This window comes from Podarcis tiliguerta (genome assembly GCF_965153285.1).
Source record: "Podarcis tiliguerta genome assembly, chromosome: 1".
NCBI classification, from domain to species: Eukaryota; Metazoa; Chordata; class Lepidosauria; order Squamata; family Lacertidae; genus Podarcis; species Podarcis tiliguerta.
This window is the reverse complement of record NC_139534.1, coordinates 24,970,372-24,997,824: the sequence shown is the minus strand read 5'-3', so window position 1 is coordinate 24,997,824 and position 27,453 is coordinate 24,970,372. Positions and strand designations below refer to the sequence as shown.

At 45.8% G+C, this 27,453-nt stretch overlaps 1 protein-coding gene across 4 annotated transcripts in view; it reads right to left on the bottom strand.

The window, feature by feature from the left end:
• Positions 1-265: 265 nt before the first annotated feature.
• UBE2E3 (ubiquitin conjugating enzyme E2 E3) overlaps positions 266-27,453 on the bottom strand; it is a 98,981-nt gene continuing 71,793 nt past the window's right edge. For all 4 annotated transcript variants that reach the window (XM_083413791.1, XM_083413793.1, XM_083413792.1 and 1 more), the window contains 3 exons: positions 13,483-13,615; positions 6,196-6,343; positions 266-5,295 (listed from right to left, as the gene is read on the bottom strand). In XM_083413791.1, the coding sequence (XP_083269917.1) occupies positions 5,198-5,295; positions 6,196-6,343; positions 13,483-13,615 (379 nt within the window). In that variant the 3' untranslated portion in view covers positions 266-5,197. The remainder of the gene's footprint in view (positions 5,296-6,195; positions 6,344-13,482; positions 13,616-27,453) is intronic.

Genomic DNA, 27,453 nt, shown 5'->3' with positions numbered 1-27,453 from the left:
CATCTATAGTCACATTGTCCTCATACGTTTAGCTGAACACCAGAGTAGCGCTATTGTGACTCTCCTTGCATTATCCCATTATCAGAAAGCTATGTGTTTTCCAGGCCAAGGAGAGTCATGGCTGTTACCTCACTTCCTGTCACCCTGATGACAGAACAGCTAATGTCTGAACTTTGCTTTAGAACAACCAGGTGCAGGTTCCTCCCACAGCGAAGTCAGAGACACCCCCCCACCACCACCACCAAAAAGCAGACACGCATTCTCGTTTAACAACTAATTGATTTATTTAACAATACAAATTTCTTTCTACCACTTGGTGTAAGCAGAGAAAAGTTCAGAAACAAAATTATTCTTATTTTTTTAAAAGTTTAAATGTTTACACAAAAAAACCCCAACCTCTTACTTCAGGAAATATAAAATTTACAGACAAAAAAAAAAAAAAAAACCTACATGAAAAAGAACAGGGTTGTGACAAACCGATGACAGAAAGAGAATTCAGACTCAATAATCAAATGTTTGGTAAAGAGGACAACGGGCAATAGTGAAGAAGCATCTCCCTTTGAAGGTTTCTGAAATCTGAGGTGCAAAATGAAACAAAGCACATTAAAAACAAGAACAAGATTTTTTAATTATACTCTATATTTTGCGACATAAATATTTGAAAACTTTGTAGGTCACATATTTAATATGTGAAATATACAATTTGCAGCTCATTGTAAATCCATGGGAGTGTTGTACATGCAAAGTATGGGTGCATTTTTTTCGGGCATACGGGAACCAGCAAAATCTTTTGAGCCTCTCCCCACACTCTTACGATGCCTGGTAGTTGTAGGGCCTTAGTTCTCTTAGGTTATAGTGCAAACCTAGAAAGTGTGCATGCAGTATAAACTCCACTCATTTTAGTGGGACCTTCCATGATCCACTGAAATGGATGAAGGTTGCCTAGCAGAAGCACCCTACAGATCACACCCTATATAATGTGCTCCCCTTACAAAATGAGATGTAGGCCTAGATCTCGCTGAGGTTTTTAGTGCTGCAGACTGAAGTCTGCGGCTTATATGACCAGAACTGCTGGGATAGCTCATTTGGTAGAGCACGAGACTCTGAATCTCAGGCTCGTGCGTTCGAGGCCCATGTTGGGCAAAAGATTCCTGCACAATAGGTAGAGGGTTGGACTAGATCAGGGTTCCCCAAACTTAAGTCCCCAGCTGTTTTTGGACAACAACTCCCATCATCCCTAGCTAGCAGGACCAGTGGTGAGGGATGATGGGAACTGTAGTCCAAAAACAGCTGGAGATCCAAATTTGAGAAACCCTCGACTAGATGATCCTTGGGGTCCATTCCAACTCTACAATATGGAGAAGCAATGGAGACTGAATACTTCCATGTACACAGAAATCTAGCATGCCAGGGATATAGCTAGGCTAAAATCCTGCCCTCCAACATTTAGTTTTCTATGTAGAGGGAACTTTTGTGTATCGTTCAAATCATGAGTCTCTTCTCTATCTGCAGTTCCGAGGTGGCACATCCCAGAAACAGCCTGGTCACCTCAGTGAGGACTAGAATATAGTGAGAAACATAGTACAGAACAGTCTGTTCGCCTCTGCCACACCAGACAGAACCCAAATTTTACAATGACTCTTGCATCAGGTTCTGAAATCGAACCTGAGCTGTTAACAAACCCCTCTCAAACGGCAAGTGAAAACGGCCTTCGGTTGAGAGGTAAACTTGTTTCAGAATATGTAAATATAGAGAATTAAGGAACATGGGTCTGGTGATGTCAGACACGGAGATCAAAAGTTTTACAGGCATGAACCTGCAACATGTTGAAGCCTCTGCATTCTGACAATACTTAGATAATTGCAAATACTGAAATGCAATTTCCAATAAATGCAAAGCACAGAACTGTTAAATGGAGGAGGTGCTCCGGAACTTCCAAAAATGCACAGCAGATCTGGTGGGCGAGGATTACAGATAGCAAATTAGTCATAAGAAAGCAGTTAAGGTCTTTCTGTCTCTAAGCTATGGGCTGCATCCAGTTGGCACCCCTCTGCTGACAGAGGGCCCTTTGATCTAGTGGAGCCTTCCGGGATTGAGTTGGTCTTCAGGGATTTCCACTCTCACTTGATGTTCCAAAGGGTACTCCAAGCCTCCAGGGTGGATTTTGGGAGGCTGGACTATAGGGGAGGCTGGTCATTGCCCAAGAGCTCTTTGATATCTGCTCAGCTGACAGAAGGCCCTGCTGGATCAATGAGTCTTTCTACCTGCAGAAGGATATCAACTGGAAGCAACCCTTCGTCACCACCACAGAGAACATAAAAAGAGAAAGTAATCGCCACCGAACAAGTTGCAAGAATTTCATGCCTGTGTCTAAGACTTGATTCATACATTGTTCTGATGAGTTTACGGCTTGCATTGGGTGAAATGTAGATATTTTTATTGCATGCATCATTTCCAGCTGGACAGCTCAGTTGGTTAGTTCATGGTACTGATAACGTCAAGGTTGCAGGTTCGAACCCCATATGGGACAGCTGCATATTCCTGCATTGAGGGGTTGGACTAGATGATCCTCAGGGTCCCTTCCAGCTCGACAGTTCTACGATTCTATGAGTGCCAGTCACCCTAACAAAGATGTTGGAACATGACACAGGAAATACTTGTAATCCAAGCTGATCTAAACATCCACAGCATATACTACTTAACATGGAAGGAACAGAGCAGATTGGGGGTAGAAAATTAAGCTGCAAAGTCATGTATGAATCAGGCCTTAGTTGCAAAGGGTACCTTCTACCGGGAGATTCTCCTGAGCAATCTCCTGAGTGGAAATTGTGCAAAAACACGACTTTGGAGAGATTCCATTAATTTCACTGGGGCTTCTGCAGGAGACTGTCCTTTCGGGTTGTACTCAGAACGACTAGTTAATTAGAACCTATGTTTCCCTTATAAAAGTGCATTTGCCTCCACTATTGTCATTATTAATATTAATGTTCTAGTTTCTGATTTAACAGCTCACTGTTCATTCCACTTTCAGAAAAGCGAGTATACACAGCATGCAGCCAAGCTGCTTTGGAAGACAGTTTAACATGATTAGATAAACTGCAATTTTACACCTCTGTCTAAACCACAGAACTGCCTGCAATCTGATACAAGTTATAATCTCAGCAAAATCCACAGCGCCTTTTATTGGGGGGGGGGCAGGGAATTAAGCCCACCAATTTGAAAACCTTTCCATTTTGACTTGCAAAAGCTAGCTCGTTTATGGTAAATTAGAGGGAGGGGAGGAAGAGAACAAACTGGAAAAAAATATCCACGAGGAAACCACATTATTAGGTGGGTTGCTCGAGGATTTGCTATGAAGTAGCAAGGCACACAACTGCCCTGCCCCAACCAACATTTGTACCCCGCTATTGGCCCTATCAATAAAGGAAGACTGCAGATGATAATTTACCAATATAACCCATTCATAATATGGAATGCATGTAGCCGCTTGATAAACTTGTTGCGTATATTTGTTTGGCCAAGGGGAGAGAAGAATCGTATCGCTCTCTAACTTCTGATCTGGGGAAGAACTGTGGCTAAGAGTCCCCTAGACATTTGCCCAGGCGATACCATGTGCTTACGTGAGCACATGGTAGCAGTCTGCATCCATCCACTGCAGCAAACCCGTCTGTTTGCACGGGCATCGCCATATATTAAGCATCAATTGCTCCTCAGCAGGTCTGTCCGTCCTTTGGGCCAAACCAAAACAGTAGGCGTGTGATTTGCACTTGCATGCATGTTATTAAAATGGCGAAAAGCAGGCACAATAGGAGGGGGAGGATTTCAATCAGGACCATGGAGAGAGGTGGTTTAACCTTTTCCTCCCTTGCTGTGGTCCCAGCAATGGCGCCGTCAAAGCTCTAAGTCTGTGGGGAACGTCTATCCCAGGGCTGATAGCAGTTTACAGGTGTGTGTGAGTGTCTGTGTGAGCGCATACATGGATTTTTCCAGCAGAGGAAAGGGTTATCCCACCTTTTAACATGCCCTAATTCTGACCCCACCCCACTTTGCCCCTCTTGCTGCTTACCATTCATTTCTTTCAAATACTTGCATCTCTGATTTTTGATGCATTTACCTTTCATGGCTACTGACAAGTAAAAAAAAAAGAACAATACAAAATAAATAAATGTAAGATCCTGGGGGGTGGGGAGTGACTTATGATGGCTCCAGGTGGTTGTGGGATGATGATGATGGGATCTATCCATTCTCCCAGGCCTAAGATATTGCTGGTGCTTAAGACTTAACATGCAGAGAACTAGAATAGCAGAAGGTTCAGCATGAAGTTTGTCCCTCAGGAGCACCAGTCAGAGGCAAACTACAAGTCTAGACAAGAGCAATAGATCTTATGCTCAGGTTTTTCCTTTTCCCCTCATGCTGGCTTTCTGCCTGTGGGTGGGGGGCACTGTGGGCGTCCGTCTCTAAACAGCCCTACATTCTAGCCTGCTTCAGTATGCTTTAGATTTTTAGCTTCAAATATGAAAACAAAGAAACTATTCCTTGGGGGGAACATGTTTATTTGTGTTTGAGATGATACAGTGGATGCTCTCTTCTGAGCTACAAGGTGGTGGCGATGGGAGGGAAAGGGGGGTGAAAGGAAAAGAAAAAAAGAAAAAAAAAAGAGGGGAGGGGAAACCCTTTCATTACAAACCGACGAAGGTAGAAGTTTAAAACAGTTTTCACAACAGCATGTACCACATATCGGAAATAGATCTGGGCTTAATACAAATGACGTAATTTCCTAGTAATCTACAGCTACCTTTAATAACTTCATACAGATAATGAATTAGGCTAAAATGCACTATAATATTTGGTTGACTTCAGGAACGGTATCCTTAGTTACATCACAAAATACATTTTGATATCCCAAAGAAGCAAGACTTGCAAGTAGGCATTTTAAACATAACTAATCTACAGCTACAAAGTTCTACTCTTGGATAGCGTTTACCTTTTCCTTTCTGTTTCTCGTGGTTGGGGAGGGGAGGGGTTAAGGGTCGAGGGGAAGCGACATCCCCGTCTTTGAAAGGACAAAAGCAGAGAGTAGAATCAGTATAACATATACACAGAAGTCCGTATTGTAAAGGCTATAAAGATCGGTTGCACACTGCAGGGGCTGCCTCCGTGCACCTCGACGCCGCACACCAAGCCGTCGGGGCGTGGCTTATGTTGCGTATCTCTTGGTCCACTGCCTGGCTATCCTGTCATGCTCGGCTCTGTTGGTCAGGTACTGAGTAGCTATGCTTCCTACCAGAGGATCAGCTGCAAGAGTTGGGTGCATGGGGAAAGGGGGGGGGGACGACAAGGGAAGAAATGGGAGGAGAGGGAGGGAGACGGCGCGTCAAGATCAGAGACACATCAGCATCACAATAGTTCATTTCGCCACACTTGTTCCCAACCTAAGCTGCGGGGCAGAACCTCCTCAAGGAAGCATTGTTCAAAAGACAAGGTGCTTGACCTAAACGTCAGCCAGAAAGAGAATGCGGACACTTGTGGACACGAAGCAATTTTTTTTGGGTGTGGTTTGGTTCTCCAACAATGTCTTCCTTTTCTCTCTAAAAACTCTCCCCTTTCCCCTGAACATTTCAAACTGTGATTTTGTGAATGGTGCCCCCAGCACTCTCTCAACATTCAAAATGTGCCCTCTGGTCCAAAATGGTTGGCAACACATGGCAATAATCTATAGCAGTCTTTCTTATTCCGCCTTTTTAAAGTAAGTTAGAGCTGGACAAGCCTAGAACTTTGTACATGGGAAGGTATCTCAAGGGCTTCACAGATTTTGCGATTTAATCTTGAGCAAACTGGGAGTGCTGAGAGTGCATTCTGCCATTAAACTGAATGCAAAGTCTGAATCCGTGGCCAATTCTACTTCAAAGTCCAGGTATTCAGAGGTTTAAACACAACCTGAACAAAGAGGATCCGTTTCCAGGCCGCCCTGTGTAAAAGGAAAACAACCCACCTTTTCAACCTGAATTCATCTCATCCCGGTCTGATCCCACATTTATGCAATTGTTTACACAGTCATTGTACTTTGAACAATCTCTACCCCCCCCTTTTTTTTTACAACTGAGGCTAGGAATTGTTTTGACTCTGCTTACTACCCAATTAGTAATTCCTGTCCTTTCAAAAAAATAAACAAAACAAAACAAACCATTGCCTTACCAGGATTGCAGTCTGTCAAGAGAGAACAAATAGACAGCAAGACCTTTGAAATAGTTAAAGCAGGGCTCCAGTTGTCTTTCAGAATATCCAGACAGATGACTCCTTGACTGTTGATGTTGCAGTGATAGATCCTAGTGCGAAACGTAACCTAGAGGTAGAAGTGGGGGGGGGGGAGAGATTGGGGGGGTGAGAGAATCATTACACGCTCTTCATGCACAGCTTGTTGCCAGCTTTTTGAAACCAGCCTTGAATTATTCACCCTCTGTGGGAGAATTTTTTTCTATAGAGACCTTTCATTTCATTTTATTTTTTGTTGCTGCTGCTCATTCTGTAAGGCTCATCTGAAAAGTGGTTCCCCGCCACTGCCACTTTTCAAGCAGCTGTCTTGACTCATGTTTGCCATGTAGATCTCAATGTTAAAAGCTTTATTGCGGTTCACCCTCCCCTCCCCAGCAGGCATGCACACAGCATTTTGAAATCCCACTTTGAAACCACCACCACAACAACAGAGGAAAATTTATTTTGTATTGTCCTTCTGTGCCTGGGAGATAGACAAAACTAGCACTCAGATGACTAGCTCCGTTCCATTTCAGTGCATGTTAAGGCCAAAACATCAGAGAGAGAGATAAAGTTATATAAATTTGCTGTTTGATTGCTGCAGAGGAGTCTGGGGTTTGGGGAGAAATGGGTTGAGGAGCCTGTGTGCAACTAAGCCAGTCCATTTAATTTGTTAGGGGAAATTTAAGTACCGTATTTTTTGCTCTATAAGACTCACTTTTTCCCTTCTAAAAAGTAAGGGGAAATGTGTGTGCGTCTTATGGAGTGAATGCAGGCTGCGCAGCTATCCCAGAAGCCAGAACGTTCAACTTCCAAGGTTACCACTGTAATAATAATATTATTTTATTATTTGTATCCCACCCATCTAGCTGGGTTTCCCCAGCCACTCTGGGCAGCTTACAGCATATATAAAGAAATTGTAAAATGTCAGACTTAAAAAAATTCCTGATACAGGGCTGCCTTCGGATGTCTTCTAAAAGTCAGATTTTCAGTTGTTTATTTCCTTGAAATCTGATGGGAGGGCACCACTACTGAGAAGGCTCTCTTGCAGTGAAGGAACCACCAGAAGGTCCTCAGAGCTGGACATCAGTGTCCAGTGTCAAGCTCTCCAGAAGGCTAGGACCATCAGGGCTGAGAGAAAGGGCCAACTAAGCTTAGGTGTGCCTGCCAGGGGGCAAGAACACTGGAAGATTCAGGGCGGACAAAAGGTAGAATCATAGGACTGTAGTGTTGGAAGGGTTCCCAAGAGTCATCTAGTCCAACCCCCTGAAATATTTTGCCCAACATGGGGCTCAAACCAACTACCCTGAGATTACCCTGAGAGTCTCATGCTCTACTGCAGGGATCAGCAAACTTTTTCAGCAGGGGTCCGGTCCACTGTCCCTCAGACCTTGTGGGGGGCCGGACTATATTTTGAAGGGGGAAAATGAATGGATTCCTATGCGCCACAAATAACTCAGAGATGCATTTTAAATAAAAGGACACATTCTACTTATGTAAAAACACCAGGCAGGCCCCACAAATAACCCAGAGATGCATTTTAAATAAAAGGACACATTCTACTCATGTAAAAACACACTGATTCCCGGACTGCTCACGGGCTGGATTTAGAAGGCAATTGGGCCGGATCTGGCCCCCGGGCCTTAGTTTGCCTACACATGCTCTACTGACTGAGCTTCGTGCAGCACATGGTTAAACTTTGGGATTCACAACCACAGTATGCAGTGATGGGCACCAACTTGGATGGAGAGCAGAGGAGCGAGGAAGGAATTCATGGCCCCCAAGCATAGTCTATGAATCAGGCCAACATAGGGGCTTGTAATGGGCTCTGAAGGACAACTAGATATTTCCAAGTTTCCCTAGAGTGATCTAGAAATGAAATGAACACAATACTTTGGAACAGGAGATCTCTCTCTCTCACACACAAACACACAGGTTTGCATGTGCATGGGGACTATTCTATTGAACTTGGATAGTCTAAAACCATCACATGATCTGTCCAGCATTAACATTCCCATGGGAGATTTTCACGGATGGAACAGGGAGCTGCTCGCCATCAAAGGACTTGAAAAACACTTATGTTTCCCCATTAGACGGCATCGTTATGTGTGAGGCATACCACGCTCTAATTTGTGTCATCATTCTGCTTTAATTGGCTTTAACATTCTGTACAAACCCCGCGCAGAGTTGAAATGCATTAGTTACAGAAGGAATACTTTATGGCGCGAAGGGTAATCCAAACTCTTAATGGCACCGCACGCTAGAGGAAACAAACAAACCAAAACAGCAGTCCTTTCAATGCTTTTTCCTTTTTCTTTTTGCAGAGGGCGGTGCTTTGTAAAAGCTAAATAAAAATGCATAACTCTGAGCAACTTTGTTCTGTTCCAAATTCAAGACCAGGCTCTTTGGCTTCTGCAGAACTGTGAGGACAGATTTCATTTCCTCCCTTTGCTAGGCCACGTGGGGACAGGTGGACAGAGAAAAGATCGACTGTACACAATCCGGATAAATGCACAATTAGTTCCACACACAGGCTACCCTCCGCAGGATCAGACCAAAGACCTCTCTAATTTACCATCCTGTTTCCTCATTTTTTTTTGGAAGTTCACAAGCAAGAAATGATGGCAGAATCACATTAAAAGGGGCCTTTGGGTTCCTGCCCCCCCCCCAAAAAAAACCCCAGTAGCACTACATGCTGCATGGCAAACTATCTGGGAACTTTCAAAAGCAAGCTTGTATGTGGAGGGTTTTTTGCTTGGTTTTTAAATCCAAAAGCCCACTGGGGATACCCAGTCTCTTGGGTATGTCAAAAATAGCTCTTTGGATCTCAGCCAGAATATACAACTTGTTAGATGAGGCACGAGATGGGAGGGAGAGAGGTGAGGAGTTGGGCTCTAGGTCCCTTGATTTTTGCGGCATGTCTTCAGCAGATTAAACAGCTTCGCAAACCTAACATTTTGTCTTATTTGTACAACAGCAGATTTCTGAATCTTCTTCATCAAACATCTGCTACGCAGCTGCAATTTTTAAAACAAACATTTATGCTGGCATAAATATCTATACGATATGAGCGAGCACATGAAATTACACTTGGGACAATTTTGTGTGCCGTGTTTTCCATATTCCCAGCCCCCCCCCCAAGAAACAGGGTTAGACAAACGAATCACTAGCATAAACATTGTTTTGCAAATGATAATTGATTCCAACACTGAAGACTCAAATACACACAACTTTAGTCTTGTAGCTCTGCCCTTATGCACAGGGTTGGGGGAGGAGATAAGTATCTTCTGGGGGGGGGGGCATGATACATATTGGGTCCCCTGCCCCCCCTCCTTGCACTTAAGCTGGATTTCCAACTTGGAACAAGCAATAGCCATTTCTCAAAAAGTATGTTATACTTAAGTGTAGAGCTATTCAAGCATTATTATATGTAAAGGTAAAGGTAAAGGGACCCCTGACTATTAGGTCCAGTCGTGACCGACTCTGGGGTTGCGGCACTCATCTCACTTTATTGGCCGAGGGAGCCAGCATACAGCTTCCGGGTCATGTGGCCAGCAGGACTAAGCCACCTCTGGCAAAACCAGAGCAGCGCACGGAAACATCGTTTACATTCCTGCCGGAGTGGTACCTATTTATCTACTTGCACTTTGACGTGCTTTCGAACTGCTAGGTTGGCAGGAGCAGGGACCGAGCAACGGGAGCTCACCCTGTCGTGGGGATTCGAACCGCCGACCTTCTGATCGGCAAGTCCTAGGCTCTGTGGTTTAACCCACAGCGCCACCTGCGTCCCATTTATTATATGTAGTTTGGCCCTAATTTTCATTTGGTAGAACAGCATTAAGACCAGTATTCCTTTTTTTAAAAAAAAAAATTTAGATAATTAATATCAGGATGTAGTTCTTGAAACAGAAGGTCCCATTCGTTAGACCTTGCTCTTTTCCAAGTGATTTAACCCGCCTTATTGCAGAAGCGAAACAATTATGACAGTTACCAGAAATATGGGTGGAAGTCAAGCAGTTCTCCGTAATCAAAAGCACATTATTTGAGATTAATAAACAAGTTTACAATTCAGCGTACATGTCATAAACCCTTAATACTACTGGAATCAGTGGGACATAAGGGACTATACAAGATTTCAGAAAATATCATATTGTACTCAACCTGTCAGTTTGCTAATTGCTTCGTTTGGGTTTTCCTAATTCGTGGGTACTTTCAAGTCTATTCACCCTGGTACTTTTCTGTTCAGGTCACATGAATGCCAGCTAAGTGCCAACGAATTGTGGTCAGGATTGCAGCATGTTAGAGTTACTTTCAGTTTTAAGTTAAAACTTACCTAAAGGTAAGAACTGGCTTTCAACACCCTCCTTATACGTTTATGGCCACTTATCAAAATCTCTGTAATTGGGTCAAGTGGTCTTACAATGTTGCTTATGCAGAAAACGGTAATGATTGACACAAGTCACTGAATACCCTCCAACGGGTCACAGCAGAAAACCAGGATGTGCGTCACAGGCACAAGATTGCACCCCGCATCTTTTGGAGCTGTGGCAAAACATGTGTTTTGGGGCACTTTGCTCTCAAGAGCACGGCCCCCCAAAATGGGATGTCCCGATTGAATCAGTATGGGAGGTATGGTCACTGTACTAACTTCAGTTGCTGAAGCTGCACTTTAGCTTGCTAAACCAAGAGTTTGACTCCATTCTCACATGAGGCCGAGGCTCTTGGTTTAATAAACCATACTTGCACATGAAGCCTGATTGCTCCTCCCCTGGAGAGAGTGGGGAAACAAGCCATAGAATAGAATCATAGAATCATAGAGTTGGAAGAGACCACAAGGGCCATCGAGTCCAACCCCCTGCCAAGCAGGAAACACCATCAGAGCACTCCTGACATATGGTTGTCAAGCCTCTGCTTAAAGACCTCCAAAGAAGGAGACTCCACCACACTCCTTGGCAGCAAATTCCACTGTCAAACAGCTCTTACTGTCTGGAAGTTCTTCCTAATGTTTAGGTGGAATCTTCTTTCTTGTAGTTTGGATCCATTGCTCCGTGTCCGCTTCTCTGGAGCAGCAGAAAACAACCTTTCTCCCTCCTCTATGTGACATCCTTTTATATATTTGAACATGGCTATCATATCACCCATTAACCTCCTCTTCTCCAGGCTAAACATGCCCAGCTCCCTTAACCGTTCCTCATAAGGCATCGTTTCCAGGCCTTTGACCATTTTGGTTGCCCTCCTCTGGACACGTTCCAGTTTGTCAGTGTCCTTCTTGGACTGTGGTGCCCAGAACTGGACACAGTACTCCAGGTGAGGTCTGACCAGAAAGCATATAACTTGATGCTACAGCCGAACCCAGCATTGCGGTTTCTTTCGCCTTAACAAACCACTATTGCTTGCCTGCCCTAAGCCATGGTCTGGTGTTGACTTACTGATCATATCTTGGAGTGGAGCAAACCATGATCCCAGGGTTCAGACCTAACACTAAGCAGTCCCCTTCCTGCTTTACTTACCTGCCTGTGTCAGGAAAAGAATGAAGTAGACGCAATTGGACTGTGTGCACAGCATGGTTTATTATGTTAATAAACTTAGCTTGCCATTACAGAGACTTAAACTTAGATGGCCACAGAGACTGGACAGGAGCACAAAGTTAGCTGAGTGTTACACTTCATTTCATCTCAGAATTTCCCTGCCTTGGGTAGTTAACTCACATTGCTTTAATAAAGCAACTGTTTCTTTGAAATGGTTAATTTTCTGTTTCAGTTTGAGGCAGCCGAAACACAGAGGTTTAGATCAGTGTTTCCCAAACTTGGGCCTCCGGCTGTTTTTGGACGACAGCTCCCATCATCCCTAGCTGGCAAGACCAGTGGTCAGGGATGATGAGAATTGTAGTCCAAAACAGCCGGAGACCCAAGTTTGGGAAACACCAGTTTCCCAGGGACTCTAGAACACTAGGCAGTATACTCACCTGATCAAAGGCTGGTAGGAAAGGGGGAACTAAGAGGATATTATTAGCCATTTAGGAATGTTTTCCTGCGTGTGTGAGAGGGAATGGAATCACAACCATAAACATTCGCTAAACTATCTAAGGGGGATGGAGGGAGATTAATAGCTACTGGCACGCTGACAAAATTCATTTCCCCCCACCTCAGGAAATTGCCAAGCCTGAGTTGTAAGTTCTGCAAAGCGTGTTCTCACTAAGGGAGAGCACGTGTTGCGGCTGGGACCAGACAAGCACCCTTTAATTGCCAGGCAGAATTGAAGGAGGGAGCCTGGCGTGGATTGGTGGTGATGTTGCTGGGGCAAATAGCATGTTGCCAATTTGGGGGTGGGATCAGAGCTTATTTAAGTCTGGCCCACAGCTAGCTGCTTTCTCTTTCGCTGTGGGCATCGGATCGCCCGCCCGCCCTCCCTTGTTTGGGCTTGCGCTTTGACCTTGCTTTGCCTGTCTAGGGGTCGCTCGCTTTGATGCGAGGGCCTGGTAGGAATTTTTCCATTTGGCTGATTAGTGTGTGCCATCTGGTTTTCGCCTACTGCTTAGCAAATCGTCACAACTTGTAAGGTTGGCGGTTAGGCATTGGTTTAAATTGGTTGGTGGAGGGGTATGGATTGGCTGTGCCTGCCCCTCCAATGCTGCTGCTGCATGGGAATTCCGGTAAAGGAATTCAGGGGCTTACCATCCTTTCGTCCAAACCCCTGGAATCGGGTTTGGGCCGCGTATTGCCCCTAGGAGCATGCGGGGAGAAGCTGAGGGTCTGTGGCGCAGCTCCAGTCATCCCTGATCTTGTTCCTCCACACTGTCTTCCGCTGGAATCCGGAATTCAGTGCTGTCCCCCAAGGCGGGGGGGACAGCTAGTCTTAACCAATGCCTAAGCAACCACTCACAATTTGTATATTGAATAAAGTTGTGGCCAAAATTATGCCAAAAACCTTAAACAAAAATTAACGTGTGATGTGTGAGTTATTGGGCTTGGGGTGTTTGGGGGATCTCAGCACGCAACACACTGAGTGCAAGTTAAATGTGGATTCTTGGGCTGCATACAGCTTGGCACGGTCACCGGTTTATTTGAGATCCTGGGCTACGCTTGAAACCTCAGAGCTGCGGAGTCTTCTTTTCCCCCGATAATCAAATGTGCAAGCGTCTCATGAGCACTGGTACAAATGTGAAGAATGGAGATACATTCAAGGATGGAGAAGCTGCATATAAAAATGCAGAGAGCCACAAATGCTTACCTTTGGTGGTTTAAATGGATAATCGGATGAAAACGTGATATCCAGAAAGAAGACACCACCTTCGTACACAGAACCTGGGGGACCGAGGATAGTAGATCTCCACTCGTAAATGTTATCGCCTTTAGGCCCAGCACTGTTGAAATAAAAGAGAGGGAGGGATAAACAGAAAGTGATCTGGACAGTTCCTGGGCATTGACAGTCATTACTCATTTCATCCTTAAATCCTCGTCAATGACATCTGTTGTCATTGGTGCAGAGCTTTTGTATGAGTGTGCTATGAACGAAGGAACGGCGCGTCAACTGTGCTTCTGTCAATGTTTTCAAATACAAAACCCATCTTTGTCTTTTATGATATTTAGCTCTGTAGCCTTTTTGTCTGCTGCTCTTTCCGGTGCGTGGGGCATTCATGAAAGAAAGCTGGGGGGGGGGGAGGAAGAGGGAATGCCTTAAAACACAAAGGACTACAATCCAATACAGGGAAGGGTTAGGCCTACTTAAACCCATTCATCCACCCCTCACCATTTATATCCAACCTTTTCTTCAAGGAGCTCGTGGCAGCGTGCATGGGCTTATCCCAACTTATCTGCACAATCCTACGACGCCGGTTAGGCTAAGAGAGAGAGAGTCACTTGCCTACGGTATATCCAGCAAAGCTTCCAAGCTGAGAAGGGATTGCAAGCCAGGTCTCTGCTCTGGTCCAATAAGACTACAATCCTATGCCCATCTGCCTGAGAGCAAACTCCACGAAACACAGCAGTACTTGCTTTTAAGTCAACTTGCCTAAACCTGTGCCAAAAGGTGCAAACCAGACACAACTGAATGGCAAAAAAATTCCCTTCGAAGGGTTCTCGGCTGTAAATTAGGGCTCCAAGGCAGTGATGGGGAGCCTGTGGCCCTCCAATTGTTACTGGACTCCAACTCAACATCATCCCTGCGAGTTCTGAGTCCAACCAGATCCGACAGACCAAGGTTTCCCCAGTCCTGCTCCGAGGTAACCAATGCATACATTAAAAGAATGTTTTCTTGCTTGATCCCACACTGTTCTTGCAGTTTTGCCATACAGTCAGTTCCAAGTAGTTTCCCTCGGGTCCTAAAATACTACAAATGCTTCTTGAATTTGTTCACTCGCTTCCTGAAAAGCCTCCCTTGACCTCCAGAACGAAGATCTGGAAGAGTGGTGGTCAGGAACTGCCATTCCTCAGACTATCACATTATCTGACAGTGAAAGCACCGGGGGGGGGGATATTATACAATCTAATATAGTTTTGAAGGCCATTTTAGTTCCCAAGTGCCTGTATTATATAGTTGATCAGTTTTATAGATATGGACAGCTATTAAAGGATCCGCCCAATACTTATTTTAAGGCTTAAGTGCTCAGCGCATTACAATAATGTAGCAGCAACAATACCACTGTTAAGCTAAACTCCCCCACCCCCCTGAAAAGCCTATTTTGACAGAGGAACCACTATTTTTTATAAAGGAGGCTGCAAAGTTACTGAAAAGCAACAAATACACTTTGAGGTTAACCAGTGGCATAGCGTGGGTTGTCAGCACCCGGGGCAAGGCAAGTAATTTGCGCCCCCTAACCCGGGGCAAGGCAAGTAATTTGCGCCCCCCGCTGCACTGTCCCTCCCCCAGATAGTCCCTCGCTCTCTCTCCGCACCGCACACCTGGCACCCCCCCCCTCCACAGTGGGCGGTGACCCGGCGGCTCGGATCGGATTCGCACAGCCAGCACTGCAGTGAGAGTGAGCGAGCCAGGTAGGGGCAGAGAGCTGCGAGTGCGAGCGCGCCCCCCCCCCCCCCAGATGTTGCACCCGGTGCGGCCGGCCCCCCTGCACCCCCCACGCTACGCCACTGAGGTTAACGTTGTAAGAACAGCTACATTCGTACAGTTATACTATAAGAGAGCCCAATGTCCGTTCTGCTTCCTTTCTTTTTCACACTGATTCAAAAACAGTTTCCGAAAGACTTCAGCAGGTAACCTTTTTTTTAGAAAAAGGCCTCTAAAGTAATGTTTGTCACAAATTTTAGATGGAAGCATCAAGGTGGTCTTACGAAGCTCCCTGTTCAAGATTTTTTGCACCAGTCCCTCCTTCCCAAATAAACTCTTCTGCTGGTATGAAATCTGACTGGCCCTCCAGGACAGAGGTTTTGTGGCCCTGATGCATTAGTGACAGATTTCATAGAATCATAGAATTGGAAGGCACCGTGAGGATCATCCAGCCCAGCCCCTTGCAATGCAGGAATAGGCAACTGTCCCTTGTGGGGACTGAACCTGCAACCGTGGCATATTCAGGACCATGCTCTAACCAACTGAGCTTCCCCAATGCCACCCACTCTGTTGCTGATCAGAGGGGTTATAGCACAATGAAAGCAGGACAAAAAAATGGACATTTGTGGTAAGCAAAGTTATGGGATTTCTGCACCAAGTTACAAGATATGTTTTGAAGGGAAATGAAGCAGTCCAACTGCCTCAAAAAAATAGTACTGAAGGCAGGATCATGAGCATAAATCACCATGAAGGTGTCATTAAAAAGATGTCTGGAGGAAGAGGCCCACGTGATTTATTTCCAGGAATCATTTAGAGAAACCTATCTGGGAACAGAACTAAGTTGACAGTGAGATGGGAACAAAAGGAGTTGGAATAGCATAACCATGTTTATTGGAGGCGGGGCAAAATACGACTGGACTCCTTTTCATGGATTTGCCATCCCAACCCCTAGATCAGTGGTTCCCAACCTTTTTTGGGCCATGCCCCACCTAAGCATCTCTAAAATCCTGACCCCCCCCCCAGTGACATATAATTCTTATTATTCAAAAAGTGAACTCCTATTCACATGGAGGAAGCCTAAAAGGCCATTAGCTTGGTCTAAGCAAGCTTCCAAAGAACATGACATCCATGAAAGAGAAAAATAAAAGAACGAAAGGACAGTTGAAAAAAAAATCATTGTTAATAACTGATTCCCAATTTGCCCCCTGTGGGGCGTGTGCCCCACGTTGGGAAACATGGCTCAAAATCTGGAAAGAGATTGGGGTACAAAATTCCTGCAAAATGACTTCTGGGACACTGTACCCTGTTATCCCACGTACATTCAGCAGTGGGTGATCCTTTTGTGATCCGAACGATATTAAGACCACAACATCTGGTAGAATTTCAGAGCAATCAACAGTTGTTGTTTAAACTGTGCTCCATGACAACAGAGGTGATTCAAATATACTCAAGGAGAATTAAGACAAAGAAGGGACAACAGGCCACAATGCCTAAGTAATTCACATGCATTTCCAAAGTCGCTCGGTTAAATTATTCTGCCTGCGTTTCTTAAGTTTGCTAACAGAACAAAACAGCAGAAGCAATAATGCCAAAAGGGGGGGGGGGGGCTGGTGAAATGTAGAAATATTTAAAACCCATGCACAGGCCATCCGGTGCGCTAATTAACTCTTTGACATCCATTAAGCATATATCGTTTAATTAGCATTAGGCTTGGAAGTCAAATTTCAGTGGAACAATTCAATTTTGGCACAGGTTTCCTTAATGGCTATTTTATAGCTTAATGCAGAGGTTCATGCTCCTATATCATCTGTCAGCTACCTTTCCTTCAAACACCTCTAATAGCTGGATGCAATTCAATCAGTTTAACGAAACAGCTGAATTGACTTTGCAACATATTTCAGCCAAATTAATCAGTCACAATTAAGGTTACAGCCTCTAGCCGTGTGCCAGACTACCTGGTAATCACTCAAAGAGTCAGAACAAGGGCATCTATCAATTAAATAGTCAAACATCTAAGAGCAATAATTCCTAAGTTACTATTTACAGTCATCTACTGCATTACCATTAGTGCCACTTAAAATTACAAGGGTTGTTCCTAGAGGGGGGAAGTCTACTGGGGGAAAAAATAAATCCATGTATTCTAACCTGGCAGGTGCAGAAGGCATTTTTCAGAAGCCTGACACGTCTGTCTAATACAAGACCTGTCTTCAGATGGATCAGGGTGATAGTGTTCTTCTCCACTGCACTGTGAAAAAGGATGTGGGTGGCGCTGTGGTCTAAACCACTGAGCTTCTTGGGCTTGCCGATCAGAAGGTCGGCGGTTTGAATCCCTGCAATGGGGTGAGTTCCCGTTGTTCTGCCCCAGCTCCTGCCAACCTAGCACTTCAAAAGCATGCCAGTGCTAGTAGATAAATAGGTACCACTGCGGTGGGAATGTAAGCGGCATTTCCGTGAGCTCTTGCTTCTATCACGGTGTTCCGTTGCACCAGAAGCGGTTTAGTCCTGCTGGCCACATGACCCGGAAAGCTGTCTGTGGACAAATGCCGACTTACTCGGCCTGAAAGCGAGATGAGCGCCACAACCCCATAGTCACCTTTGACTGGACTTAACCTTCCAGGGGTCCTTTACCTTTACCTGCACTGTGATTTCTGTGGTGGTGGAAACCAGGGAAAAATTGAGGTATTTGAAATATCCAAAATGCAACAGCCCCTATCCCCAAAAGTAGGGTTTCCCATCGCCCTTCCCAACTGTAGTCTGAGGCACCCTTGGGTTCTCAAAGCTTATCATGGGTCCTTCAAGGGGAACAAGGGGAAACCTCCTTAGAAAGAGCAGCTGCCCACTATTCTTAACCTCCCACAGTAATACACAGCTGTAGGACTTGTGCCCTGGGGGTGAACTCTCAAAATGCATGTGTCAGGGACTGGCTGGATGAGGAGGAGTGGTGGAAGCCGCCTGAACAAGAGCCCCCCCCCCCCCCCCGGGAAAGCGCAGAGGAAGAAAATTCAGACCCTGCCTCCTGGTGGTGGGAAACCGGCCTGAGGAGGGGGGAAAGCTGGGAAGGGCTGGAGGCTGGCAGCTTGGAGGAGGAGGAGGAAGAGGAGGAGGAAACGGGCGGGTGCCCCTGCCCACAGGAATCAGACTTGGCAGCTCCAAAACAGAGCCACCCTGACAGCTTCTCTGCTGAAAGCCTGCAAACACCCCTTCCCTTCCCTTCCCTGAACAATAATAATACAACAACAACAACAACAACATTTTATTTATACCCAGCCCCGGGCTCAGGGCTGCTAACAACAAGTTTAAAACACTTAATTGGTAAAACAAAAACAGCATAAAATACAGTATAAAATGTGAATAACAATAAATTCAGAATTCAAAAATCAATTTAGGGGGAAATCCATCCAATAAACATTAGATGATCACCAGGACTAGCTGGCTAAATTAGTCCTATTTGGGCCAGCGAGGAGACCAGGGGAGAATTAGCTGTGGGATCCCAGAGCGGATAATCTGCATAAAAAGCGGAGGGGGGGGGACGAAGGGGAATAAAAGATCAGGCTAAGTTCAAATTGAAAGCCGGGCGGAATAGCTTAAATACTGCAGGCCACTGGTCTCGTGGGACAGAGCATTCCACCAGGTTGAAGCCATCACTGAGAAGGCCCTGGCCCTGGTGGAAGATAATCTGACATCCTTAGGGCCTGGGACCTCTAAACTATGATTAATCATGGACCTTAAGGTCCTCTGCGGGGCATACCAGGAGAGGCAGTACCGTAAATATGAGGGCCCTAAGCCAAATGTCACAGAGCAGAGAGCCAGGCGGAAACAGAGAGGGTCCCTTGGGGCTTGCTGTAGACAGAGGGAGGGGCCTGACTGAAATATACTCGGAGTCGAGTGTGGATTTCATGCTCTTTATTCAGCTCATAGTAGTGAGGAATTAATGTTCCCCCAAAATATCTGCTTTATATACATTATTTCCACAATGGGCCGCATGTGATTGGCTAATTCCTGGATTCTCCTGTAGGCCAATCAAGTTGCGGATTCACTTCCACCTGGAGCTGGATTGGGTGGCTCCTGTGGACCAATCAGACTGCTGCATTCTGAATCCTATTGTTCTAGGACCAATCAGACTGCTGCATTTGGATCCTATTCAACTCAGTACATAATATCGACACACAGGGTTGGAGAGTGAAGCGGGGGACATCCAAGCAACTGCTTCATCTAGACAAGAGCAACCCTTAGGAGTCTCTATTGTGTTCTCTGCTTCTTTAACTGTACATTGACTGGCGTGTCACTGTCTTTCTCTGTTCTGCGAACGACCTGCTCTCCCTGTCGGCAGCATGCAGGCCATGTCAGCGCCTTGTGTGAACTGGGTGTGCACCCCCAGAACCCTCTGCAATGCACAGACAAGCGAATGTGGACATGGCTTCCTCGAGACAAAACATCTGAAAACCACAGCCCAATGAAACGGCACCAGATTCCATCACACAGTGAGCTGTTCAGGCTGGGCTACTTGTCTATCTAAGCCCTGTGTTGCTTACCCTGACTACAGTGGCTTTTCAGGGTCACATGCAAAGGTCTTTTCCATCACCTGCCGCCACATCCAAACCAACCACTGGAGATGCCAGGGACTGAACCTGGGAGCTTCTGCACGCAAAGCCCATGTGGTCCCCCGTCCTGCTCCGTGTGGATCCTATTTGATTTTTATTGGTGTAACTTATACCCTGCTTTTGCTCTCCCTTTCAGGAGGCCTTTACAGGTTCACAGAAATGCTTCCTAATTCAAGGCAGCTCAATGATGCCTTTTCGCAACCAAGCTTATCTCCCACAGAACCATTCTCTTGCAAATACCTGCTGGGATGGGAAACCGGAGACATTGTGTGCCAATCCAATGCAAAGAATAAGATGAATCATACTGAGAGGTGCTGCAGAAAATCACTGCCATTCTAAGAAAACCAAATACACTCCGAGGCTTAAATCTTTACTTTGCAGATTTTTAAAAATAATTTTTGGGCTCTTTCATGATCTCTTTCTCTCTGCTGAGAAAGAGTGCAGCTAAGCCTAAAATCCATGCCTAAAAATACGGACAATCTTTGCTTTTAGGGAGACAACCGTAAAACCATAACAATCAATGCTGCCTCCGTAGCTCTCCTGTCCCTTGCTGTCAGTGGTGTGGCCTGGGCAGGGCCACAGGGTCGGTTGCCCCGAGCACAAAATCCCTAGGGGCACAGAATTTCAAAAGAAAAAAGTATCAATAACAAATAAAAAATAGTTCTGGGAATGGAATGGAGTGTCCTGGAAAGAGGCATGGAACTGGCTGGCTGCGAGTCTAAACAGAAGCATTAAGCGCTGCAACATTTAGTCGCAGGCCCTTCTTGTAAATTTGCAAGGGGTGGGGCAAAGCTAAGCCCTATTCTATGGCCAAGATATTCAAAAAGCAAATGTGTAAATCCTACGGAATGGTGGAAGTGTCAGGTTTTTCCCGGTCGATCACAAGAATCTTCCTACACTCTCTTATTCCCGAGTCAAACTTCACAGCGTGGATTCGGGAACTGCTGTCTCAGAAATACTCTGAAGTGGAAAAGAGTGTGAGGGTTTGTTCCCAGTTGCTGGGCTGTATTGAGCTGGTGTGATTCAGGTGCTCTGAAATATTACTAAGACAGCTGCAGCTTGAGTGGCTTATTGGCACATGCTGGAAAGAACAGTTTCTGGTTACAAGAGGGCTTTTTCCAAAGGAAACTTGTAGGTTTTATATATAAATATATATATCCCAAGCATTTAGAAAGACTGTAATGTGTGCTTGTAAAGTTCTTAAGATTTTTCCACATTTTAAAATGTTCTTATTCAAACACCACTCCTGATCCCAGAATTCCTTAAGCGCTTAAGTGTTACCTTGCTAGGCTTAGCTTAACAATCAATCTGGTTCCATTTCGGACAGCCATTGGCTAGATTCACTTGGGAAGCTCACCAGCAGGGCACGATTTGCTGTGTTTCTATTTATTTTTACAAAATCCTAGAATTGCAGAGTTCGAAGAGACCCCAAGGGTCATCTAGTCCAACCCCCTGCAATGCAGGACTCTTTTTGTCCAAAGTGGACAAAAACCTACAACACTGAGATCAAGAGCCTCGTGCTTGACCGACTGAGCTATTCCAGGTCGGCGGGATTATAACTCACTTTATTAAGAAATTGTACAAAAGGCAGGGTAAAAATTGAAACATTAGAAACGAACCCAAAGCAGACAGTACATTGAAAATACAATTAAAAACATTCACAAAGCAACAAAGTCAGAAATGAGGTTCACAGACTGAATCTAGACAAAATTTAAAACGCTGTGAAAATGCTTTTAAAAAAGTCGTAAAATAGATATTGAATTTGCCATTAGCTCACCATCACCACCTAGTGTCACATTTGTATAATGCACTTAGAACACACTTAAAACTTTATATTTGCAGCTGTATAGCGGAGTCCCCAGACCTAAAATGCTGACAGAAAGGGCAAAGTATTTGGAAGGCAAGCAGCAATCGGGACAGGCAAACTTCTTTGGCCACATTCTTGCCCTCTTTTTGTAGGCATACTGTGATCTGGCTGCCAACACAGAAAAGGCTCTGCCCACCGTGCATATCCACCGCAGCGCAGATGTCATGCGGGAGGGAGACGTGCAACAGGCTTCAGAAAATCAATGCAGAAGTCAGGCAAATCCCTATTAGTTGTTACATTTATCTCCCTGTTCCTAGTTCATCCCAAAACACAGCTGAGAGACGGAGCCTGGCCCAAGGTCACTCAGTGGGGATCTGAACCTCTCCCAACTCTTAACCCGACACTCTTCACCACCACAGTACACCAACTCAAGGGATCCAATTAATATGACTGCGACAGCACACATGTGTTTTTGTCCGCAGCATCAGATCTGGTTACACTTCCTCTGAACGCAGAGAGTCTATTTAACGATCAAGGCTAGCAGTCAGGCAGATCTAGCTGTAAACCTGCTTAATCCTTTTTTAAATGCCACCTATTATGGTGGCTGTTAGAACCACCTGTTGCAATCTGATTGAACTGCAATCGGTGTCTCCCCCACCCCCAACCATCCTTTGAAGCATCTATCCCAGTTCTTTTTATTTTGCATTGTTTTGCTGAATATAAAAAGGTAAAGGACCCCTGGCAGTTAAGTCCAGTCAAGGCCACAAAGGGGTGCGGCGCTCATCTCGCTTTTCAGGCCGAGGGAGCCGGCGTTTGTCCACAGACAGCTTTCTGGGTCACGTGGCCAGCATGACTAAACCGCTTCTGGTGCAACGGGACATCATGACAGAAACTAGAGCACACGGAAACGCCGTTTACCTTCCTGCCACAGTGGTACCTATTTATCTACTTGCACTGGTGTGCTTTTGAACTGCTAGGTTGGCAGGAGCTGGGACAGAGCAACGGGAGCTCACTTCATCATGGGGATTCGAACTACTTACCTTCTGATCAACAAGCCCAAGTGGCTCAGTGGTTTAGACCACAGCACCACCCACGTCCAATAACAACAATATAAAACACACAATATAAAACAATATAAAATACAATATAAAACACCATGACGGAAACCAGAGCGCACGGAAACGCCGTTTACCTTCCCGTCACAGCGGTACCTATTTATCTACTCACGCTGGCATGCTTTTGAACTGCTAGGTTGGCAGGAGCTGAGGCAGAGCGATGAGAGCTCACTCCCATCGAACGGATTCGAACCAGCCGACCTTCTGATCGGCAAGCCTAAGAGGCTCAGTGGTTTAGACCACAGCACCACCTGCACTGAATATGCCAAGGAAGAGTTCTGTGGCAATTAAAAGCTTGTTGAAACAAACTACAGTGGACGCTCGGGTTGCAAACGTGATCCGCACGGGATGCATGTTCGCAACCCGCAGCAGCTCATCTGCGCATGCACAGGTAGCAATTCGGCGCTTCTGCACATAGCGCGATTTAGCGCTTCTGCGCATGTGTGACCGCCGAAACCCAGAAAGTAACCCATTCCGGTACTTCCAGGTTTCGGTGGTCCATAACCTGAAAAAAACGCAACCTGAAGTGTCTATAACCCGAGGTATGACTGTACTATCATAAAACGAGGTAGCATATTGCAGCCACCTCAAGGAACCAGCCAGAACCAGTCCTGCATGGGCCCAGTGGAGTGTTGTCCAGGCAAGGCAGTGTTGAAAAAGACATGAAGCACTGGGTAAAGAGGCTGGTGGCCGCAGCATGGGCCGCAAACGGAGTTTCCCATGTTCACTTTGGTAGCAATCTCACTGTCTCACTTACTTACTTCCTCTTCCTGCGTCGGCATGAGCGCTCGGTTGCCTGCGTGATGACAGACCAGCGCAAATTCAGTATTATGCGCACACACACATGCATATACATGACAGGGGCATCCAATGCCAGGTGCTTATCTTGGGGGTTGACTAGTAGACTGGGGCAGAGATCGGCAATATAAAGCATGTCACGCCAGACAGGTTACCTTGCAATAGCTCCATTAAATGCTTGTCAGCTGCGTTTCATCTTTAATAATTAGACTTAAAACCCAAGAACATTTCATTATCACATAATAACTGGATTAGGGTAACAAAAGGGAGAAGAAAGAAAGAATAATTCAGCCTGTGACCTGACAAGAGGTTGGAGACTTTGACGGCAATTACCATTCTAAGAACCTGCCTGGGCCCACAGAAGGGGAATAATCCGGGCAGATGTCAACTGTGCAGCTACAAAGAGGCTGCTGACCAGCTCCTGCCTTAGACGCAGAGACTGAAAGCGCCCCAAAGTCATCCACAGATCGTCGCTGGCTGCGTGGAGGCCTCATTCACTGAAGGCCGGTGGAAAGGTCAGGATTTGATCTCCTTCTTAGCTGTAGTTAAGAAATTGAGAGAAGGCCAATGGAACATATATATTTGAGTTTCTAACACTGGTACGGGGATAGCCTGCATCCCTTCCTGCAAATAAGTTGTTGCCCTCCAACTCCCATCAGTTTCAGGCAGGAAGGCAAGCGGTCAGAGATGATGGGAGCTGCAGTGCAGGAATATCTGCACGTTAGCAACCCCTGTGGGGATTCCAAGCTTCTCTGGCAGCACTGGGCAGTGCCATGTGGCAGCGCCACTCACCTGACCTCTGGTTTGTGTGGTTGCTGAGGCCACCGCCACCCTACAAAGCCATCTGCCGCTGCGGCTTCAAGAGCAGGGACCCGTCCTCTCATTCTTTGCAAAGTGCCGGGCACACAGATGGCACCCTATAAATAAAGCTTGTGCCGGGAAGCTGATGCCAATCTTGCCTTCCCAGAGCATGTGCTGGCAATGAGAAAGACACACATGCTATCATCAAAAACTACAAGCAGCTCTCCTTTATGCATTACACTTGCCATGCAGTCTGACTTGTTCCACACGGGGGACAAAATATGTTTGCAGCAGCCGACATAGATGGTCTTTGCAGTGTCTCACTTCCTAAAATTAATCAGCCTTCCTTAAGTGGACTGGCAAACATGTGTTTCATGCTGGTCACTTGCTGCTGCTGTTGTTATTACCACCACTCAATAAATTTATTAGTCGCTTTTCTTTTGCCACGACAACTCAAAACGACTTACAATTATTTCAAACAAATGGCTCAGTCTGGTAGAACATGAGACTCAATCTTAAGAGTTGCGGGTTCGAGTCCCACGTTGGGCTCCATTGCACCCTCCATTGCAGGGTGTCGGACTAGACACAGCGGTTCTCAACCTGTGGGTCCCCAGATGTTGTTGGACTACAACTCCCATCATCCCTGAGCTCTGGCCTTGCTAGCTAGGGGTGATGGGAGTTGTAGTCAAACAACATCTGAGGACCCACAGGTTGAGAAAGGCTGGACTAGAGGATCCTTGTGGTCCCTTTCCTACTCTACAGTTTTATGATTCCATGAAATAAACAGAAACATACTTGAAAACCTGCATTTTTAAAATAAACTCTAAAGGCTAATCCTATTTTTTAAAACGACATTAAAACATCCCCGCCCACTTACAGAGGCCATGGATAACTAAAAGCCAAAGGTCTGGCGAAACAGGAACGATTTTGCCTGGTACCTAAAGATATATGACAATGGAGCCAGGAGAGCTTTCTTGGGGAGAGCATTCCAAGTTGCATTCCTGATTGTTCAGATGACCTTAATAAAGCCCCTTCCTAAGGCACCTTAGGGAAGCTACCTATAGCTACTGCGTTGGAGGCTGTATGCCTTTGAATATCAGTTGTTGGGATTCACAAACAGGGAAACTGCAGTTGAGCTCTCAGGGTCCATCTTGTGCAATTCCCACATGCATAAGGCTGGCCATCGTGAGAAGAGGATGATGGACGAGACACGTTGTTGGCCTGGTCCATCTTCCTATCGATTCTTAACAGGTAAAGGTAAAGGTACCCCTGCCCGTACGGGCCAGTCTTGACAGACTCTAGGGTTGTGCGCCCATCTCACTCAAGAGGCCAAGGGCCAGGGCTGTCTGGAGACATTTCCGGGTCACGTGGCCAGCGTGACATCGCTGCTCTGGCGAGCCAGAGCCACACACGGAAACGCCGTTTACCTTCCCGCTAGTAAGCGGTCCCTATTTATCTACTTGCACCCAGGGGTGCTTTCGAACTGCTAGGTTGGCAGGCGCTGGGACCGAACAACGGGAGCGCACCCCGCCGCGGGGATTCAAACCGCCGACCTTTCGATCGGCAAGCCCTAGGCACTGAGGCTTTTACCCACAGCGCCACCCGCGTCCCCTCTTAACAGGTAGGAAAGGTTAAAAAGTCTAGCACAAACTTCAAGCAGCTTTAAGTCATTTCTATTTTGCTGACAGTAGAAACTTGCACCCTCCCCCAAAACATGGTCATATCTACCAAGGGACCCTGTCTGTTGAGGACAAAGGGAATATAATGGCATGTGCTGCTTGAAAACAGGTCAATATGACTGCTGATTGTCAAGTTTTGTTTATTTGCTTTTGCACGTCAATTACAGTATGGAATTATCAATATACAGTGATACCTCATGTTAAGAACTTAATTCGTTCTGGAGGTCCGTTCTTAACCTGAAACTGATCTTAACCTGAAGTACCACTTTAGCTAATGGGGCCTCCTTCTGCTGCCGCTGTGCGATTTCTGTTCTCATCCTGAAGCAAAGTTCTTAACCTGAGGTACTATTTCTGGGTTAGCGGAGTCTGTAACCTGAAGCGTCTGTAACCTGAAGCGTCTGTAACCTGAAGCGTCTGTAACCTGAGGTACCACTGTACCGATAGCAAAAGGGAGTCAATATACATGCATATAAATGTTGTCTTTTGTTTTTTTAAGAGGGAATAAAAAAATCCACAGAGATTAAAAACCCAGTTTTGACCCAGAAATCATCTTCCCTTTAATAACTGGGACCTAGTTTTTACAAATAAACTCGGCCATGTTTTCTGTGTTGTTAGGGTTCGGATCTGACATTGAAATGAGACAGAAAATTCATGCAAGTTCCTCAAGTGTTGGCAAAGCACACTTGGGGGAGATAAGACTGCTAATGACCGGAAGATTGTTTCTGGGGGGGTGGGATATACAATTCACACACACAGGGTGTGCCTCACCTAGGAGCTCTGACTCGAAGAATCTATGGTAGCAGCCACAAGGAATGATGAATCGTTTTTCAACAAGGGCTCCAAGTTGATGTTATCTCCGGGCCTTCGCCCAACCGCAGATTACACGGAGTGTTACGTTGTTAAGCAAGAATTCTTGGAGGAAACAGTGCTGGTGTCAGTCCTTTAAGCTAGCAAAGCTGTTGCAAAAGTGAGGGGGGAAAGACATGGTATTTTGGGATGTGCTATCAGTGGCAGTAACCTTCTTAAAATAAAGTTGCCTCTATAGCAGGAGGAACACAAGGCCAAACCTAGGGGGGGGGGGGAGGTTTACAAAGAAAAAAGAATGATTATCTCAGATGCGCCTCTGAAAATCAGAGGATAAAGCTGTCCCACAACATTTCCCCTTGACTCAGCTTAGTCTACCCACACTTTCTGTTTGTTAGCTGTTGGCGTGGATACAGCTGAGCAAGACAGGCCCAGCATCACAACCTGGCAAATTTGGGGAGCTGCCGGGACCCCAACAGGGCCCATTCACACTGACTCCAGCCCCAGATCCTCCAAATGTCCCTATTTTCCAGGGACAGTCCTGGATTTACAGGTTTCTGATTTGACTGCGAAATGTCCCACTTTTCCTTAGG